Consider the following 21368-nt stretch of genomic DNA (forward strand, 5'->3'; position numbering starts at 1 on the left):
TGACAAAGTAATTTGGAAAAGTTGCTTTCTCTCCATCACTTTCAATCACACTTTTTATAATTCCCCATGTTGCCCTCATATTATCTTTATTCTTATTTAATTGTTCACTATAATCTTTTTTTTGTTTCCTAATTATTGTCAATAGTTTATTTTTATATTTTTTGTATCTGTGTTCCGTTTCCTTTGTTTGCATTTTTAAAAAGCACCTGTATAAATAGTTTTTCTTTGCACAAGCATTTTTTATTCCCTTTGTCAGCCATGGTTTATTTACTCTTTTCTTACTAATTTCTATTAATTTACAGTTTTTATTATATGATTTCATCAATATTTTAATAAATGAGTTATATGCTACATTAACATCACTAACAAACTTCTTCCCAATTTTGATTTTTAAGATCATATCTTAATGCCTCTAAGGCTTTTACTGACTTGTCTCTTTTAAAGTTTATAACAGTTTTTTTCTTGTACCTATTTTTATATTTAAATATTGAAAAGACTGGTAAATGATCACTAACATCTGTCATCAAGATCCCATTCCTGATAATTTCATCTGTTCTATTTGTAAATATATTGTCGATTACCGTTGCACTTTGCGATGTGATTCTGGTTGGTTTTGTTATCAAGTGGAATAACCCCAAACTATACATTGAATTCACAAAATCACTTATTCTTTGGCAACTGGAGCTCTCTATGTTAATGTTAAAGTCTCCACATATAAAAAGCGTTTTGTTTTTAATTTGATGGAATAGCTCTATTATTCTATCTGTAAATTTCACAACACAAGTGTCTGGTGCTCTGTATACACAACTGATTAAAATATTTTTAGATGTTTCATGTACAAGTTCCACTGTTACAATTTCTATGATGTCATCCACAGTTGTCATTTCTTCTACAATTGTACATATCAGATCTGCCTTTATGTACAGAGCAACACCACCGCCCCTTTTATCTCTTCTGTTCACAAAATACAGCTCATATCCCTCTATTTGAACATCAGTCATGAGATCATCATTAAGCCAAGATTCAGTGATTGCAACAATATTAAATTTATTTTTAAACTGATTTAAATAATCTTTTATTTGCGACATTTTACAATACAAGCTTCGACTGTTTATATGTAAGAGTGACAGGGTATCTTCTGCAATTTTTTCACTATTTAGCTGTTCTACCGTATAATACTCGCAACCAATCGTTTTAAGTCAAATATACTTTCATCAATATTAGTGTCTATGTCATATATTTTATCATCTGTTTCCATGTTTGATCAGATTTTTTTTTGTTGGTCCAATTACCAACAGACGTCATATTTGATTGTCTATTCAGGTCTGTATTTTGTAAGGTTCTCCATGTTTTTGATTTGTATACCGTTTGTTCCTTCTTTTACTCTAATCCACACTCTACAATTCCAGACCCATGTAGCAACAATGTGCTTCTGTTTTTTTAATAGTCTTGCTTCCCTAGCAATATCTGCATTTTTTTTGTTAAATGCTCATTTATATAGACACTTGTTCCTTTCAAATTCTTTGCCTGTCTTAATACTTCATTTTTATATTTTCTGCTTGTAAATCGTATAACAATGTTAGACAGTTTATTTTTTCTATCTTTAGTTGGAACAGTATAGCAGTCTGATATTGTGTCTTGATGGATGTCAACACCATTTTGATATAAAAAGTTTGTAACTTGCTGTTCCAATGATTGTCGTTCTTCAGGTGGTGCATCCTCCCCACTGGTTCCACCAGAATCCACCACCCTTGCATATGTCCAATGCCTTGTTTCTAGTCCAGATATTATAACATCATCTTTTCTAGTGAATTGTTCAAGTTCATCTACACATTGTTCAAGTTTCTTAATGATCTTGTCCTTCTCTTTAACCAGTTTTTGGAGTTCTTTAATCTCCACCGTCAGCTTGTCTAAATTAGACATGTCTTTTAATATCTGGTTTATTGAGGTCTTTATCTCCTCTATATTTTCCTCAAGTTTCTCCGTTTCTTGGGTGGTGCCATGTTAACTATCGTGGCTTAGTATGGCCACTGTTAATTGCAAAAAACAATTTTCACCCGTAACCTCCACCACCACAGGTCCGGTCACCGCACACCAACCCTCCCCGTTGCTAACCTCGTTCACAGGCGCCCCCAGCCTCGGTCGTAGCCGCTGCTAGCCACGGATGTAGCCGCCATCAGCCAGGAATGTAGCCGTAGGCGGCCTCAGATGTTACCGCCGCCAGCCTCGGTTGCCGCCGCCGTCAGCCCCGGATGTAGCCGCTGTTAGCCTCGGATGTAGCCGATGCCTCGGGCCTGGATGAACCGCCTCCACCGATGCCTCGGGCCTGGATGAACCGCCTCCACCGATGCCTCCGCCGCCAGCCGCGGACATAGCCGCTGTTAGCCTTGGATGTAGCCGACGCCTCGGGCCTGGATGTAGCCGCCGCCAGCCGCGGACGTAGCCGCCGTTAGCCTCGGATGTAGCCGACGCCTCGGGCCTGGATGTATCGCCGCCACCGATGCCTCGGGCCTGAATGAACTGCCGCCACCGATGCCTCGGGCCTGGATGAACTCACGCTGGAGAAACGCACACAACCGCTCAGCCGCTGTTCCACTTGGCTGGTACCTTGGAAACAAGGTACCAGTAGATTCAGTAGATTCTCACAAATCCAACAAGACCAAGCATTCATGATATGCACACTCTTAAGGCTATGAAATTGGGCTATTAGTAAAAAAAAAAAAGTAGAAAAGGGGGTGTTCACAATAATAGTAGTGTGACATTCAGGCATTCATTAAATAAATTAGCTTCACACAGGCGTCTTCTAACTGTCACAGCACTTACAGGTAACTCCAGACTATCTTTGATCATCCTGGAGCTGATCAATGGTGAGCCTTTGCCATTCTGGTTATTCTTCTATCCATTTTGATGGTTGGTTTCTGTTTTCTTCCACACGTCTCTGGTTTTTTGTCCATTTTAAAGCATTGGAGATCATTGTAGATGAACAGCCTATAATTTTTTGCACCTGCGTATAAGTTTTCCCCTCTCCAATCAGCTTTTTAATCAAACTACGCTGTTCTTCTGAACAATGTCTTGAACGTCCCATTTTCCTCAGGCTTTCAAAGAGAAAAGCATGTTCAACAGGTGCTGTCTTCATCCTTAAATAGGGGACACCTGATTCACACCTGTTTGTTCCACAAAATTGACAAACTCACTGACTGAATGCCACACTACTATTATTGTGAACACCCCCTTTTCTACTTTTTTTTACTAATAGCCCAATTTCATAGCCTTAAGAGTGTGCATATCATGAATGCTTGGTCTTGTTGGATTTGTGAGAATCTACTGAATCTACTGGTACCTTGTTTCCCATGTAACAGTAAGAAATATACTCAAAACCTGGATTAATCTTTTTAGTCACATAGCACTACTATTATTCTGAACACTACTGTATCTTGAAGTAAATCTATCCCACTCTGTAAATTCTTTGTCTGTTACTTCTACTGGCAGAGTTAGAAATATATACAACAACCTTGGAAGAACATTAATTTTGATTACTTCTATTCTTGAAATTAGACTTATGAATGGGATTAAATTCCATATTGCAGTAACACATTTTATTCTTGAAATTAATGGATTATAATTTAAAATTTTCAATTGAGGTAAATCTTGAGACAGTTACTCTCAAATATTTCATGGATTTTGTGTCCCAATTAAACTTGAAACTGTCTCTGATGATTTGGTCCAGTACATAATTGAAAGTGAGAACCTGTGTTTTTTCCCCATTTAATTTATAGCCTGGTTTGCTATCAGGCATTGACATGAATGCTGGAAGAGACACCGCGGGTTGCTTTAAATATATTAGTACGTCATCCGTCATCAAATAATACTATTTTCTGTTCATCACCCACTATGACTATACCTCTTATATTTTTGTTTTATCCACTGGCTCAGAGGTTCCAAATAAATAGCAAAAAAGGAAAGGGATAGTTGAGCAGCACCCGTGTTCTAATATGAAAGAGTTGGAAAGATTTCCATTGATTTTGACCCTAGCTGTGGATTTATTATAGAGAGACTGTATGGTTTTGATGAACGTTTTATTTAAAACCAACAACATATACAGGAAGTCCCACCTCACTGAGTCAAAAGCTGTTTCTGCGTCCAACCCCTGTACTATTGGTTCTAATTTATTTTTAATGATAATTTGCATCACATGTGGTGTGACTGTTGCTTTCGGTAAGTTTAAAGATTTCAGCAATAGCAACCATGTGGTATTTGGGCGCTATTCACACTGCCATCCAGTCGATGGGTCAAAATACATAGAACACTGCCATCTAATACTCCGGTACTTGTGGCAATAACTTAGTTATTGCCACTAGACTTCTCTAGTTAAATCAAATCAATTTTATTTATATAGCACCAAATCACAACAAACAGTTGCCCCAAGGCGCTTTATATTGTAAGGCAAAGCCATACAATAATTACAGAAAAACCCCAACGGTCAAAACGACCCCCTGTGAGCAAGCACTTGGCGACAGTGGGAAGGAAAAACTCCCTTTTAACAGGAACAAACCTCCAGCAGAACCAGGCTCAGGGAGGGGCAGTCTTCTGCTGGGACTGGTTGGGGCTGAGGGAGAGAACCAGGAAAAAGACATGCTGTGGAGGGGAGCAGAGATCAATCACTAATGATTAAATGCAGAGTGGTGCATACAGAGCAAAAAGAGAAAGAAACACTCAGTGCATCATGGTTCAGGGTCACCTGATCCAGCCCTAACTATAAGCTTTAGCAAAAAGGAAAGTTTTAAGCCTAATCTTAAAAGTAGAGAGGGTGTCTGTCTCCCTGATCTGAATTGGGAGCTGGTTCCACAGGAGAGGAGCCTGAAAGCTGAAGGCTCTGCCTCCCATTCTACTCTTACAAACCCTAGGAACTACAAGTAAGCCTGCAGTCTGAGAGCGAAGCGCTCTATTGGGGTGATATGGTACTACGAGGTCCCTAAGATAAGATGGGACCTGATTATTCAAAACCTTATAAGTAAGAAGAAGAATTTTAAATTCTATTCTAGAATTAACAGGAAGCCAATGAAGAGAGGCCAATATGGGTGAGATATGCTCTCTCCTTCTAGTCCCCGTCAGTACTCTAGCTGCAGCATTTTGAATTAACTGAAGGCTTTTTAGGGAACTTTTAGGACAACCTGATAATAATGAATTACACTCAACAAAAATATAAACGCAACACTTTTGGTTTTGTTCCCATTTTGTATGAGATGAACTCAAAGATCTAAAACTTTTTCCACATACACAATATCACCATTTCCCTCAAATATTGTTCACAAACCAGTCTAAATCTGTGATAGTGAGCACTTCTCCTTTGCTGAGATAATCCATCCCACCTCACAGGTGTGCCATAGCAAGATGCTGATTAGACACCATGATTAGTGCACAGGTGTGCCTTAGACTGCCCACAATAAAAGGCCACTGCAGTTTTATCACACAGCACAATGCGTAACAATGAAAATTTAAGCAATGCCGTCTAATAATACTGCCTAAGGGAAGCATGTATAAAGTGAATAAAATTGGTCCTAGCACAGAACCTTGTGGAACTCCATAATTAACCTTAGTCTGTGAAGAAGATTCCCCATTTACATGAACAAATTGTAATCTATTACATAAATATGATTCAAACCACCGCAGCGCAGTGCCTTTAATACCTATGGCATGCTCTAATCTCTGTAATAAAATTTTATGGTCAACAGTATCAAAAGCAACACTGAGGTCTAACAGAACAAGCACAGAGATGAGTCCACTGTCTGAGGCCATAAGAAGATCATTTGTAACCTTCACTAATGCTGTTTCTGTACTATGATGAATTCTAAAACCTGACTGAAACTCTTCAAATAGACCATTCCTCTGCAGATGATCAGTTAGCTGTTTTACAACTACCCTTTCAAGAATTTTGAGAGAAAAGGAAGGTTGGAGATTGGCCTATAATTGAAATAACTGTTAAGTTGAAATAACCTTAAAAGAATCTATGCAAATTGTTACATCACTTTTTCTCCTTGAGACAGTGGTTCATTTTTTAGAGTGTAGTGATAAGCTTCCATGTGTGGGGTCTGCATTTTGACCCAAAGAAGGTTTGATGACATGTCCTCCCCGAGGGATGTCCTCTTCCTCTTGCAGAAAGTGGGCCCTCTTTGCTGCAGTTAGGTGTGTCCAAATTTGTCCAACAGCTACCCCCCCCACCCCACCACACACACACAAAAAAGAAAAAAATGACTAAAATACTCTCTAACAACATAATTTTAAAGGGGGCCGTTTCTAACCCTAACCTTGTGAAGAACACAGTCTAGATATATAAATGCTGTTGAGTCCTCATCTATAAATCGCATGTCCATCAAACCTTGTCCTAGTTCCTCTTGAAAATTTGCAGTTTTTGTTTAAAATCTTGTTCTGACTCTTTGGGTGTTTGTCCCTTCTTTGCTTGGCTGACCTGCCAGGTTAGTGTTTGATCCTCTCCAGTCTGTTTGACAACCGTCACCTGAAAGCCTCTTCTCTCCGTGTCCTTTGCTGCCTCTTCAGCCATACTCTAAACATGGGTTTCTCTCCTGTAAAACACCCATGGTCTCGCTGGAAACGGTGTTTGGAAGCATATTTTTTTTTCTCTCAAAGCTTTTTTTCCTTTCTGTGCCTTCCTTCCCCTTTTTCATCACCTCTGGAAGATAATCGTGGTCCACAAGCACTTTTTTTCCCCTCACACACAAAGCTTCTTTTCTGCCACGCTCTCTTTAATATATCGTCTTTGTTTCATACACTCATGAGTTTTACCACAATAGATCTCATTGAGGAATCCGGGAAGGGATGTGACTCCAGAGCCCGGTGGGCTCTCTCAATCTGGAAGTGCAAAGACTGAGGCAACTCCAGCTTTTCTCTCAGAAATGTCTCAACAAAATCTATCATCGAACTGGCGTTGCCCTCTGCCCCTCCTTCACCACATGAATCCTGATATTTTTCTTCCTCAAGCACCTCTCCTGATCCACCAGCCTCACTTCAAACTGTTTCTGTAGCTCCAGGAGCTCGAATGTAGCTTCCTCCATGTACTGCAAAAGCCCCTCTGCTTCCACTCTTCGCCAGTTGACATCATCGATCCTGTTGTTCACCACTCTGATATCTTCTTTAATTTCTTAAATAGTGTCCAAATTTTCATGCTGAAAATCTTGCAACTCTTAAAGTTTTGTCTCCAGGTTTGCCATATCTTGAGTGTACCAGGCCTCCTCACTTTGGCTGCTCAAAATCGCCTCTCTGATGCCCATTGACTGGTTTAGCTCTTCCTCCTGATCCGTTAGCTCTGATGCTAATATATCTTGTTCATCGTCTCCTCCAATGAAAAACTCTGGTTTTTGAGATATTTTTTTCCAGATTTTCCTCTCTTCATAGTTACTGCCCTTTGTAGATGATATTTACCCTGTTTTTCACTTGAAGGTTGACCACTAAACAGGGCGTCTAAGACTCACAGTCGAGGAGCACGCTTTTTATGCTGCTGCCATAATGGAGGTGCACCAGACATCCTCCAAATGCTTTTCATAGCAGTTATGTTTTTATTTGCTGTTCCAGACTGGAGCATTCTGCTGAGCAGGAGAAACCTCCAGTCGCTGAGCCGGCGTCTGAAGGAGATGTGTCGAATGTGCAGCATCTCTGCCTCCGATACACCCAGCATCCTCAGCGTGTGTCTGGTTGCCATGGAGGCCCAGGGTTCCTTTATTATCATGCCAGGTAATGTGTGTGTGTGTGTGTGTGTGTGTGTGTATTTTTCAAAGATTGTAGACACTGTTGATATGTATGAAGCACTTGACTCACCCAAGAAGGCCAGTCTTTTGTGTTCATGTCTGTGTTGTTTGATGGATGGCAGCAGTCCATCACAGTCCTTGTCCCTTCCTTCTCCAGACTAGACTGATAGCAAGGAGGATCATGTACCTCACTCATAAACCAGGACCGCTCAGATGGCCATTGATGATGGTGATGGGAAGCCATGTCAGAGGGCTTATTTGAGGAAATGGGGTGGGGGGGTTGTCAGTGTATCATATTGGGACTGTGTGAAGATGCTGGACAGAGGATGCAGTGAAGGACTCGCATATGCAAACTGACAAACACGGATTTGTCGTTAGACTTTATCTGTTGTGACAATTACATGTATGTAAGGGAGGATAAAACGATTGACATGTGAAACTGATCGGTAAGAACACACAAGCTAACAACAGGCTGCAATGCAAAAAGAATCATGTCATATAAATATAAGAATATGTTGAGAATTCATTGTGCTGTGCTGCTCCTTTTTTTCCAGATGTAGTACTAGTATAATATATGATGTACATCAATGTGTCTGAGACTGGAAGGTGCAGCACTAACCCCCACCAGTCTCTTTCAAAACAAAAATCAATTTTTTTTTTTTTTTTTTTTTTTTTGTAATTTTTAATAAAAGTAGGTCCCTTCAGCTTCTCTTTTATGTCACTCTGGGGTGGATCTGCATGAGGATTTGGTACACATTTTATGCAAGATGCCCTTCCCTGATGCAGCTCCACTTTACATGGAGAATGGGCAGGTGTGACTTGAACCAGGTACAAGCGCATATACCAGCTTGGCCACCACCCCCATTCTAGTTTTTATATTCCAGTGGGAACATGAGGGGAAAATGTATCCCATGCTCATTTTTTTTTTTTAGGGGGCGGGGGGGCTGACGGGCTTTAAGTATAAAAATAGTCCTTTGAAGGAAAAAAAACCCACAGGTAATCGATGAGCATGATCTAATTACTGCATGATCTGATCAGTCACCTTTCCTCTACAGAACCCACTAATGACAAATATTCTGCAGAACAACAAAAACTGAACATGTTAACATTTAACCTTTTGTGAGCCCTGACTGAAATTGTATACCTGCTGTAGATACAAGGATGATGACCAGGATGGGCAGTTCTTAGTTTGCATTATCTGCTCTGTTTATGAACGTGCCACTCTTGCCCTTCAGACTCCGTGTCGACAGGCTCCGTGTTTGGCCGCAGCACCACCTTGAACATGCAGACATCCCAGCTCAGCACCCCACAGGACACCTCCTGCACCCATATCCTGGTCTTCCCCACCTCCGCCTTCGTCCAAGTGGCCAGCTCCAACTACACCAACATTGACCCCAACATTGACATCCTCAATGCCACCACTGGTCAGTATTGCCACGCCCCCTGGCTGTAGCTTATTCGGAACTCTGATACTAAATTACCAGGATATTGTCATGATTAAAATCTGTTAATATCTTCACTTTATTGGATACTGTTTGAGATTCCATTTTGTAGACTCTCCATGTACACAAGTTCCATGATATTACTGTATATATCCCACAGTGTTATACACAAATTTGATCTAACCTTCATTTTGTTATCAATAATAAATTATTTGATCATTAAAGACTTGACCCATAGCAAAACTATTAAATGAACACCCCATTTTGTTCCCTACATTTTGAGGTCACAACCCCACATTTGCTCCCTAAGAAGAAAAAATTGTAAAAGTATAGTTAGTCTCACCTGAATTACAGGAAGAAAATCAATGTGAATTTGAGATGCTTTGTAAAGGCACAAGAAATGTCTCACTTAAAAAAAATCCTTTCTAAAACTAATTTGCAGAAATGTTGAAATTTCTCCTCTTCAGATGGGTCCGATGCTATCGGGATCTTTGACCTGCTGGACCAGGAGAATGAGTTGGTGGACCCAGACATCATCAACATGTCACCAACCACTTCACCAGTACACTCACCTGGCTCACATTACCACCACGGAGGTGATGGCAGTAAGGTCAGACAACGGCGGCCACATGACTGAAACTTGGTCTCATTTTGGAGATCACACATTCTACTGTATGTTATGGAAATTTGCAGATGTATCAGCCTGTGAAATGCTAAACACTATGTAACTACCAGAAACCAGAGTTGATATAGTTTCTGCCTTGTTGCAGGGCCAGAGTACAGATCATATGGAGTCTCATGAAGAGGTTCCGAACCTCCTACAACAGCCTCTGGCCCTTGGCTACTTTGTCTCTACAGCCAAAGCTGGTCCACTACCTGAATGGTTCTGGTCAGCCTGTCCGCAGGCTCAGAACCAGTGTCCACTGTTTCTCAAGGTACCAGGCTCCCCTAGACATTGGCTGTTGTTGACGTTTGATTGTTTGTTTTAGTGTTGTGAGAGGCCCCTTCAGTGTTAGATCAGGGTAAGTAAGAGTAACAATGTAAACAAGCCCGTCGTCCCCGCTGAAGCTTGTTCAATGGGGGGGACGACTTGTCCTACGCTGGCAGGTGTCTGTGTAGTCACTAAGTATCATTTTCTTGTCGTTACATGTCCACAAAAATTATGGAGCCTCACGTTTGCAGTATCATAAATCTAAGTACATTGTAGTGAATGTACATAATACACCTATTCATTTTCTGCTGCTTATCTGAATCAGTGTCAGGGTGGCAGAAGTCCAAGCAGCTCATCCCAGACTTCCCTACCCACAGCCAAGTACTCGACCTCTTCTTGGGGGATCTAAAGGTGTTCCCAAGCCAGTTGGGAAATATAATTCCTCAAGCGTTTCCTGGGTCTTCCTCTGGGCCTCCTTAGATTAGATTAGATTGGATTAGACACTTTATTGTCATGATACATTGTATGATGAACTTCCATTAAGTGCTTCTCAGTAAACAGCCAGACAAAAAAGACAAAAATCATAAAATATAGGAACTAAAAACATGTATTTACAAAAGAGTAATGTGCAAATGGCAGTAAAGTGCTACACTAGAGTGCATTTCTGCAGGATGAGTGCAGGAGTGTCTCAGCTACAGGATGAGTGTGCTGAGTGGGTGATGGGATCCCAGCTTTGGGGAAAAAGCTGTTCATCAGTCTGTTAGTCTGGGTTTTAATGGCTCTGAATCTAGGTCCAGAGGGCAGGGGGACAAACAGTCCGTGATGTGGGTGGGTGGGATCTGAAGCAATGGGGATATGTCTGGAAGACCTCCCTCGGACTGGTTGGGCATACTGCCAACCCCAGTCTAATGTCCATTTCAGGGTAAAGTGCTGGTCTGTTATTCCATGGCCAGGACAGAACCCACGCCAGGACAGAACCCACATTGTTTCTCCTGAATCCAAGATTCAACTATGTCTCATCATTAGCACCCTGGAGTTGGATTTCCCAGCAAGGGTGAGACATGTGAGTCTTTTCCGGTCCCCTTTAAAAAGAAAAAAAAAAAAAGAAAAAAAGATGGGAGCCACCACCCCAGTTTGTCAATCCAGAGGTACTGTCTCCAACTTCCATGTGACATTGTGTAGACGCCTCAGCCATGACAGCACAACAACATCCAGAGACCTCAGCATCTCAGGGCCACTCTCATCTGACCCTGCATGGCCACCTATCACTGAGGAGGTTTTTTTGCTACCACATTGACTTCTGTCACCAGATCTGCCAAAGTCTTTGATTCTTGCCTCCTCTAAGGAGGTCTTGTTGGAAGGGTTGAAGAGATCCTCAAAGTGTTTCTTCCACTGCTTGACGATGTCCCCAGTCCAGATAAGCAGCTTTCCACCCATGCTGAAAACAGCCTGGGCTAAGAACTTCATCTGATGGTTTGCCAGAACAACTGTGAAGCTGACCAAACATCCATTCTCCATGGCCTCTCCAAACTCCTCCAACATCCTAGTTTTTGTGTCAGCAACTACTGAGAATACAGTTCTTCTGACCTGCCAGTACCTACCCGCTAGTTCCGGAGACCTTTGTGACAACCAGACATAAAGGTTGTCCCTCTCCCATCAATCACAGTATAAACTGTTAACTCTAATGAATGATTTTTGTTAGTTTTCTTTCTGTCTACGAGGAGGTGGTGGCATCACGACTGCTTGAGCAGCAGTCCATCAAGCTCAATAAGTTTATATCTGCTAAATTTCCTTTTGATATTATAAATCGCACTGCGTGTGCTAAATTCATCTGTTTGCTTGGGCACCACCAAGTATTTTGCATATTCAGGTTGACATGCCCCAAATTGCATATTCATGAATTAAAGATGTTAAACAGAAAATACATGTTGTTTTGTTCATTTGGAAGATGCAGTCCTCGGTGCACACAGTTAGTATGGATATATATATATATATATATATATATATATATATATATATACTCATCAAAAATATAAATGCAACACTTTTGGTTTTGCTCCCATTTTGTATGAGATGAACTCAAAGATCTAAAACTTTTTCCACATACACAATATCACCATTTCTCTCAAATATTGTTCACAAACCAGTCTAAATCTGTGATAGTGAGCACTTCTCCTTTGCTGAGATAATCCATCCCACCTCACAGATGTGCCATATCAAGATGCTGATTAGACACCATGATTAGTGCACAGGTGTGCCTTAGACTGTCCACAATAAAAGGCCACTCTGAAAGGTGCAGTTTTATCACACAGCACAATGCCACAGATGTCGCAAGATTTGAGGGAGCGTGCAATTGGCATGCTGACAGCAGGAATGTCAACCAGAGCTGTTGCTCGTGTATTGAATGTTCATTTCTCTACCATAAGCCGTCTCCAAAGGCGTTTCAGAGAATTTGGCAGTACATCCAACCAGCCACATAACTGCAGACCACGTGTAACCACACCAGCCCAGGACCTCCACATCCAGCATGTTCACCTCCAAGATCGTCTGAGACCAGCCACTCGGACAGCTGCTGGAACAATCAGTTTGCATAACCAAAGAATTTCTGCACAAACTGTCAGAAACCGTCTCAGGGAAGCTCATCTGCATGCTCGTCGTCCTCATCGGGGTCTCGACCTGACTCCAGTTCGTCGTTGTAATTGACTTGAGTGGGCAAATGCTCACATTCGCTGGCGTTTGGCACGTTGGAGAGGTGTTCTCTTCACGGATGAATCCCGGTTCACACTGTTCAGGGCAGATGGCAGACAGCGTGTGTGGCGTCGTGTGGGTGAGCGGTTTTCTGATGTCAATGTTGTGGATCGAGTGGCCCATGGTGGCGGTGGGGTTATGGTATGGGCAGGCGTCTGTTATGGACGAAGAACACAGGTGCATTTTATTGATGGCATTTTGAATGCACAGAGATACCGTGACGAGATCCTGAGGCCCATTGTTGTGCCATACATCCAAGAACATCACCTCATGTTGCAGCAGGATAATGCACGGCCCCATGTTGCAAGGATCTGTACACAATTCTTGGAAGCTGAAAATGTCCCAGTTCTTGCATGGCCGGCATACTCACCGGACATGTCACCCATTGAGCATGTTTGGGATGCTCTGGACCGGCGTATACGACAGCGTGTACCAGTTCCTGCCAATATCCAGCAAATTCGCACAGCCATTGAAGAGGAGTGGACCAACATTCCACAGGCCACAGTTGACAACCTGATCAACTCTATGTGAAGGAGATGTGTTGCACTGCATGAGGCAAATGGTGGTCACACCAGATACTGACTGGTATCCCCCCTCAATAAAACAAAACTGCACCTTTCAGAGTGGCCTTTTATTGTGGGCAGTCTAAGGCACACCTGTGCACTAATCATGGTGTCTAATCAGCATCTTGATATGGCACACCTGTGAGGTGGGATGGATTATCTCAGCAAAGGAGAAGTGCTCACTATCACAGATTTAGACTGGTTTGTGAACAATATTTGAGGGAAATGGTGATATTGTGTATGTGGAAAAGGTTTTACATCTTTGAGTTCATCTCATACAAAATGGGAGCAAAACCAAAAGTGTTGCGTTTATATTTTTGTTGAGTGTGTGTGTGTGTATATATATATATCGTGACTTGTGTCCAAAGACTGCTGGGAATGATACAGAGTTTTTACACTTGTAAACCTTCAGTAAATCAAGGTATACATGCTTTGTTGAAAAAAAAAAAATGCCTTTAACTTTTTTTTTCCATTTTAAATTAGGGGTTTGCAAACTTTTGCACTCAGCTGTATGTTTCTAAGTCACTGACACGTCTTCATATTTGCCATCTCTGTCAGGCCTCTTTGCACCTCCACGTGTCTTCAGTGCAATCAGATGAACTACTGCACGGCAAACACTCCCACCCTCTTGACTCCAATCAGACCTCAGACGTACTCAGGTCAGTCAAATGTCTCGTTATCAACATGATGACTGTTCTGAAGCTGATTTTAAGATTGAATTTTTTCCCTGAGTCTAATGTAGTTTTTCCAATTCCTTCCTTCTCTGTGAGTAGACATTGGAATGGTCAAGTGTGCGTGACATATCAATCAATCAATCAATCAATTTTTTTTATATAGCGCCAAATCACAACAAACAGTTGCCCCAAGGCGCTTTATATTGTAAGGCAAGGCCATACAATAATTATGTAAAACCCCAACGGTCAAAACGACCCCCTGTGAGCAAGCACTTGGCTACAGTGGGAAGGAAAAACTCCCTTTTAACAGGAAGAAACCTCCAGCAGAACCAGGCTCAGGGAGGGGCAGTCTTCTGCTGGGACTGGTTGGGGCTGAGGGAGAGAACCAGGAAAAAGACATGCTGTGGAGGGGAGCAGAGATCAATCACTAATGATTAAATGCAGAGTGGTGCATACAGAGCAAAAAGAGAAAGAAACAATGCATCATGGGAACCCCCCAGCAGTCTACGTCTATAGCAGCATAACTAAGGGATGGTTCAGGGTCACCTGATCCAGCCCTAACTATAAGCTTTAGCAAAATGGAAAGTTTTAAGCCTAATCTTAAAATAGAGAGGGTGTCTGTCTCCCTGATCTGAATTGGGAGCTGGTTCCACAGGAGAGGAGCCTGAAAGCTGAAGGCTCTGCCTCCCATTCTACTTTTACAAACCCTAGGAACTACAAGTAAGCCTGCAGTCTGAGAGCGAAGCGCTCTATTGGGGTGATATGGTACTACGAGGTCCCTAAGATAAGATGGGACCTGATTATTCAAAACCTTATAAGTAAGAAGAAGAATTTTAAATTCTATTCTAGAATTAACAGGAAGCCAATGAAGAGAGGCCAATATGGGTGAGATATGCTCTCTCCTTCTAGTCCCCGTCAGTACTCTAGCTGCAGCATTTTGAATTAACTGAAGGCTTTTTAGGGAACTTTTAGGGCAACCTGATAATAATGAATTACAATAGTCCAGCCTAGAGGAAATAAATGCATGAATTAGTTTTTCAGCATCACTCTGAGACAAGACCTTTCTGATTTTAGAGATATTGCGTAAATGCAAAAAAGCAGTCCTACATATTTGTTTAATATGCGCTTTGACTGACATATCCTGATCAAAAATGACTCCAAGATTTCTCACAGTATTACTAGAGGTCAGGGTAATGCCATCCAGAGTAAGGATCTGGTTAGACACCATGTTTCTAAGATTTGTGGGGCCAAGTACAATAACTTCAGTTTTATCTGAGTTTAAAAGCAGGAAATTAGAGGTCATCCATGTCTTTATGTCTGTAAGACAATCCTGCAGTTTAGCTAATTGGTGTGTGTCCTCTGGCTTCATGGATAGATAAAGCTGGGTATCATCTGCGTAACAATGAAAATTTAAGCAATACCGTCTAATAATACTGCCTAAGGGAAGCATGTATAAAGTGAATAAAATTGGTCCTAGCACAGAACCTTGTGGAACTCCATAATTAACTTTAGTCTGTGAAGAAGATTCCCCATTTACATGAACAAATTGTAATCTATTAGACAAATATGATTCAAACCACCGCAGCGCAGTGCCTTTAATACCTATGGCATGCTCTAATCTCTGTAATAAAATTTTATGGTCAACAGTATCAAAAGCAGCACTGAGGTCTAACAGAACAAGCACAGAGATGAGTCCACTGTCCGAGGCCATAAGAAGATCATTTGTAACCTTCACTAATGCTGTTTCTGTACTATGATGAATTCTAAAACCTGACTGAAACTCTTCAAATAGACCATTCCTCTGCAGATGATCAGTTAGCTGTTTTACAACTACCCTTTCAAGAATTTTTGAGAGAAAGGAAGGTTGGAGATTGGCCTATAATTAGCTAAGATAGCTGGGTCAAGTAATGGCTTTTTAAGTAATGGTTTAATTACTGCCACCTTAAAAGCCTGTGGTACATAGCCAACTAACAAAGATAGATTGATCATATTTAAGATCGAAGCATTAAATAATGGTAGGGCTTCCTTGAGCAGCCTGGTAGGAATGGGGTCTAATAAACATGTTGATGGTTTGGATGAAGTAACTAATGAAAATAACTCAGACAGAACAATCGGAGAGAAAGAGTCTAACCAAATACCGGCATCACTGAAAGCAGCCAAAGATAACGATACGTCTTTGGGATGGTTATGAGTAATTTTTTCTCTAATAGTTAAAATTTTGTTAGCAAAGAAAGTCATGAAGTCATTACTAGTTAAAGTTAATGGAATACTCAGCTCAATAGAGCTCTGACTCTTTGTCAGCCTGGCTACAGTGCTGAAAAGAAACCTGGGGTTGTTCTTATTTTCTTCAATTAATGATGAGTAGAAAGATGTCCTAGCTTTACGGAGGGCTTTTTTATAGAGCAACATACTTTTTTTCCAGGCTAAGTGAAGATCTTCTAAATTAGTGAGACGCCATTTCCTCTCCAACTTACGGGTTATCTGCTTTAAGCTACGAGTTTGTGAGTTATACCACGGAGTCAGGCACTTCTGATTTAAAGCTCTCTTTTTCAGAGGAGCTACAGCATCCAAAGTTGTCTTCAATGAGGATGTAAAACTATTGACGAGATACTCTATCTCACTTACAGAGTTTAGGTAGCTACTCTGCACTGTGTTGGTATATGGCATTAGAGAACATAAAGAAGGAATCATATCCTTAAACCTAGTTACAGCGCTTTCTGAAAGACTTCTAGTGTAATGAAACTTATTCCCCACTGCAGGGTAGTCCATCAGGGTAAATGTAAATGTTATTAAGAAATGATCAGACAGAAGGGAGTTTTCAGGGAATACTGTTAAGTCTTCTATTTCCATACCATAAGTCAGAACAAGATCTAAGATATGATTAAAGTGGTGGGTGGACTCATTTACTTTTTGAGCAAAGCCAATAGAGTCTAATAATAGATTAAATGCAGTGTTGAGGCTGTCATTCTCAGCATCTGTGTGGATGTTAAAATCGCCCACTATAATTATCTTATCTGAGCTAAGCACTAAGTCAGACAAAAGGTCTGAAAATTCACAGAGAAACTCAAAGTAACGACCAGGTGGACGATAGATAATAACAAATAAAACTGGTTTTTGGTTTTATATACATATCTGTTTGTCATATACAGACATCCAAAACATTCAGTTGTATGGATTAACGTTGGAGTGGCACAAAGTTAATCCTTGGTCCCACCGAATAATGAAGGGCGAATAATGAGCCACGCAGCATGTTTTCTGTGCTAGGAGAGGGTTTTTCGCCTATCGTGGGAGAACGATGGCTCTGAGTGGCTCTTAGAGGCATTATCTTCAGTGAATGAGGCGCCTCTCTCAGTGTGGCACTAATTTCAAGATGTTCAAAATTTAGCAACAACAGAGTGGCGCAGTTTGTGTACGAGTCACTGCAACGACTTAGAGACATGTGCATGGTGCTTACGAGGCTGCTAAAAGCCCATTATCTGTGCGCCTGCCCTCTTGCGCACACAATTCCACCTGCTCTGTGCGCTGGACGCTGTATATAATATAATTATTTTGTAGCGGATTAATCATTTTCTGCCAAACCTTGGATGTTGAAAACACCTCTAATCGTTTCTGGAATCACAGAGGACTGTTCCATCTGGACGCTTTTTTTCCTCTCTTTCCTGCTCCATGTGGAATGTATTTTGAACAGCTTAAGGTAACTATTTTTAATGTTTTTATAGCTTGATAAAACAGTTCCTAGCTGTTAAAGTATGTCTATAGTTGATTTAATATCATGTTAATGGATCACATGAGCTCCGCTGTGTGTGTGCACTGATCCAAATGAGCATTTAGGCAGAACGCCAGCTCACAAAAGTGATTTTTCAGTCAGTATTGGACGAACACAAAGTTAAAATTTGGATGACTGCGTGAAAGTGGATGTGTGTTTAAAGCCGCGGAAGAAATAACTCCAGTAAAGCTGCTAAAAACGGCACAGAGCTGTGCAGCCACACAGAAGGAGAGCGCGCAAAAGACCGATTTTGTAGACATAACACAAAGTTAAACCGTGGGACTGTACTAGAGCGTCTGTTTTTGGACTGCATTTAAAAAATGTGACATTTTTAAATAGTGCTGTGAATCTGTGAATTGAAAACCCAGACGTTAAAGGGACCAGGTGTGGGAGGGCTGGAGGTTTGGACCAAATCCATCATGCCTGAATGTGCGCCAACATGGCGTTATCAATGACAGGTCAGTCGAGGCTCACTAGAGGCTACTACGTGGCACATGCGGGGTACAGAGAGGCACATAGAGGCACCTTCATAGTGGATACATGGTAGATGAAAACATGGGTCATTCTTCGAATAATCGCTGACATACCCACGCGTGGCTCATTATTCATGGCTTATTATTCGGTGGGACCCAGGCTTTAGACAGAAGACTCCACCCTAGATTTGAACCGCTTGCTTGTATTAAACCTTCTCTGCTCCCTGTTACTGCATGTATTTGTTCAACCCCTTAAATTAAAGCTGAAATTTAACACTAAGCACATCTTGATTATTTTGTTGAAAAAAAAAGCATGCATATGGTTTTTATGCCCCACTGGCTGAAAGCCCAAAGAAGGATTATGTCATGGCGAGTTCTGTCTGTCTGTGCAGCTGTCCCAAAAAGGGTATAAGTGTTCTGAAATCAACTCTTCTCACACTTTTAGGAGGGATTTTTTTAAAACTTGGCTTAAAACTTTTCATATTGTTCCAGTTGGGCTCATTTTACCAGAGTTATGCTCCTTGATTAACAAAGCTAGACTCTGTCAGTTTCAGTCTTGGGTACCTGCATTCTGAAATCAACTCTCACATTTTTAGCAGGAATGTATCACGTGGTACAAATCTTTCTTATAGGTTGATATTGTAATATTGTACAAGATTGACACATTTTAGCAAAGTTATGAGCTTTGATTAACAAACCTAGACACCGGTTCATTAGTTGATGCCTGCATTCTGAAATCAACTTCTGTCACATTTTTAAGGTGAATTTCGGAAAGCTTCGTACAATTCTTTGAAATGTTATCAGAATGTAGCAAGCACTTGTACCAAAGCAGCATTTGCCAGCGTGGGGGATATTGTGCTCTCACAGCACCGTTGTTGTATCCATACATCATTTACATGAAGTGCCAGGAGTTGCCAGGCAAGACATCCAGAATAAAATGTCCAAAATCAGAAGCAAACCTGAGCAAATGTAAGTTGCCAAAAGATGAAAAAAATGTCAACAGCAGTCTGTCCAGAAGACTCCAAAATCTGGTTAAGCAAAAAGATGTGCTTGGCTCATTTTCACCCACTACTGTCTGGATTTTCAGCTGTTTCAGTGTAATAATTGTAAAGTAAATAAATAAATAATCCCCAATGAATTGCTGTTAAGCATGTATTTCATTTTTCATCTGAATTGTTTGATATAGTATTACAGGTGTTGGGAAATACTTTAAAGTACTGGACCAAAAAAAAGACAATTATGGTAGTTACTTTTTGGTGAACCCACCCAAAAAACTGACTCATTGGATTGGATTTCCATCTAATAAATATATGTAGCCCCAACTAAATTAAATTAAATTATCTTGCTTGAGTTGGGACTATATATATTTATTAGATGGAAATCCTGTACATATTTGAATTGAGTTCATCCAATGAGTCTTTTTTTTTTTTTTTTTTTTTTTTTGTGCACCGACAAGATGAGAAAGTGGTTTTGAATGTAAGCTTTTATTTACTGGTATTTCCATCTAAAAATATTAACCACAGAATGTGACACCTTTTATATCAGACCTCACAATTAATGAGTGAGCAAAAATGTTGGTCCAGGGAAACAAAGTCAATTTCCTGCGTGAGTTGAATTCTTTCTCTTGTATGCCTGGACAGATTTGTGCTGGAGCAGTACAACGCCCTCTCCTGGCTAACATGTGATCCGGCGACACAAGACCGGCGTTCCTGTCTACCCATTCACTTTGTGGTGCTCAACCAGATGTACAACTTTATCATGAACATGTTGTAATTGGTCGCCTGTTACAGAAGAAATGTCGGGGAAGCATTTAAGAGAAAAGCAGCAACTCTCACGAGGGTCAAACTGCAGCTGCCGGGCCAGAGGATGGCGCTGTGTCCTGCACAGAGACGGAGTCAGACGGTCAAAGCCGTGACGGCTCCTTCCTGTGACTTAAAGATGTGCACATAGATAACAAGGGAAAGCCAGACGATGAGCTGCAGTTCATGAACATGATGGAATGAGAGATTGGTCGTCGTGGCATGTAGCATGGCAGCACAGTCACTGGCTAGTCTGCTTTGGAGAGACAAGTCCATACTTGTAAAATTAATGGAAGAAAAGGGACATATTTCATCAAGTTTAAAAAACTGAAGAATGGATCTTTGGTTTTAAGACCGGAAATTCCTTTTTATTCCTTTGATGAAATTGTATCCAAATAAAATGCCTGCATCTATCTTATTTATTGTAAGTTTTTAAATGTAAAATTTGTCTTATTTCTTAACCTTTTATATATATAAAAATGGAGAAGGTTTATATCGCCTTCCTGCTTTAATGCTATTGGTCTAAGATAATATGTAATTGTCTTAATTAAAAAAAGCACCAGAAGAAAAAATGAAATAAAGTCCCAGTAGGTTGCTTTTAGAGTGTTATTTTTTGTAACGGAGACAGAATATTTGTATTGTCATAATGTACAGAGGAATCAGAGTGGAGAATTATGTTCCATGCCTTTGAGCATGAAGACTTGCAGCAAAGCTGTATCTACAGAGGACTTGTACAGCAATGAACTTCACTGTGTTCAAATAAAGAGGTACATTGTTGTATATAGTATTTTATACTACACATTTAGACACAAAAACCAAACAGCAATATATCAAAAATGATTCTATATGAATGCCACGCCAGCAGCTGATGGTGTGGCTCCTGTTTTAGGAATAAAGTGCATCAACTTATTTTCCTGTGCTTGTGTCTACTGATTTCGGGAGGGGATTGTGCAGTTGTACAAAGACACAAACAATGGAGTCGGAGGAGAGAAAATGGCATCTCTCGGAAGTAGCTGACCTCAGGTTTGACCTTTTTTGCCCCTCAAAAAGAAGAAAAGAGATTAAAGCTACAGTGTGTAATATTTAGTGTCATCTAGTGGTGAGGTTGCAGATTTCACTATGCTGTCACCAGTCATGATTTCATTTCAATATATGGTTTTGCTTCTTTGGCAGCCAGTATTGGGTGTAGTACATACATACATACATCTTCAA

At 40.8% G+C, this 21368-nt stretch overlaps 1 protein-coding gene across 1 annotated transcript in view; it reads left to right on the forward strand.

Moving 5' to 3' along the window:
• med13a (mediator complex subunit 13a) overlaps positions 1-20712 on the forward strand; it is a 289879-nt gene extending 269167 nt beyond the window's left edge. The window contains exons 25-30 of the mRNA XM_034179011.1: positions 7588-7746; positions 8996-9184; positions 9670-9812; positions 9973-10137; positions 14003-14103; positions 19998-20712. Coding sequence (XP_034034902.1) covers positions 7588-7746; positions 8996-9184; positions 9670-9812; positions 9973-10137; positions 14003-14103; positions 19998-20130 — 890 coding nt within the window. The 3' untranslated portion in view covers positions 20131-20712. The remainder of the gene's footprint in view (positions 1-7587; positions 7747-8995; positions 9185-9669; positions 9813-9972; positions 10138-14002; positions 14104-19997) is intronic.
• Positions 20713-21368: the final 656 nt, after the last annotated feature.

This window comes from Thalassophryne amazonica, chromosome 9, assembly GCF_902500255.1.
Source record: "Thalassophryne amazonica chromosome 9, fThaAma1.1, whole genome shotgun sequence".
In the NCBI taxonomy this organism is placed as follows: Eukaryota; Metazoa; Chordata; class Actinopteri; order Batrachoidiformes; family Batrachoididae; genus Thalassophryne; species Thalassophryne amazonica.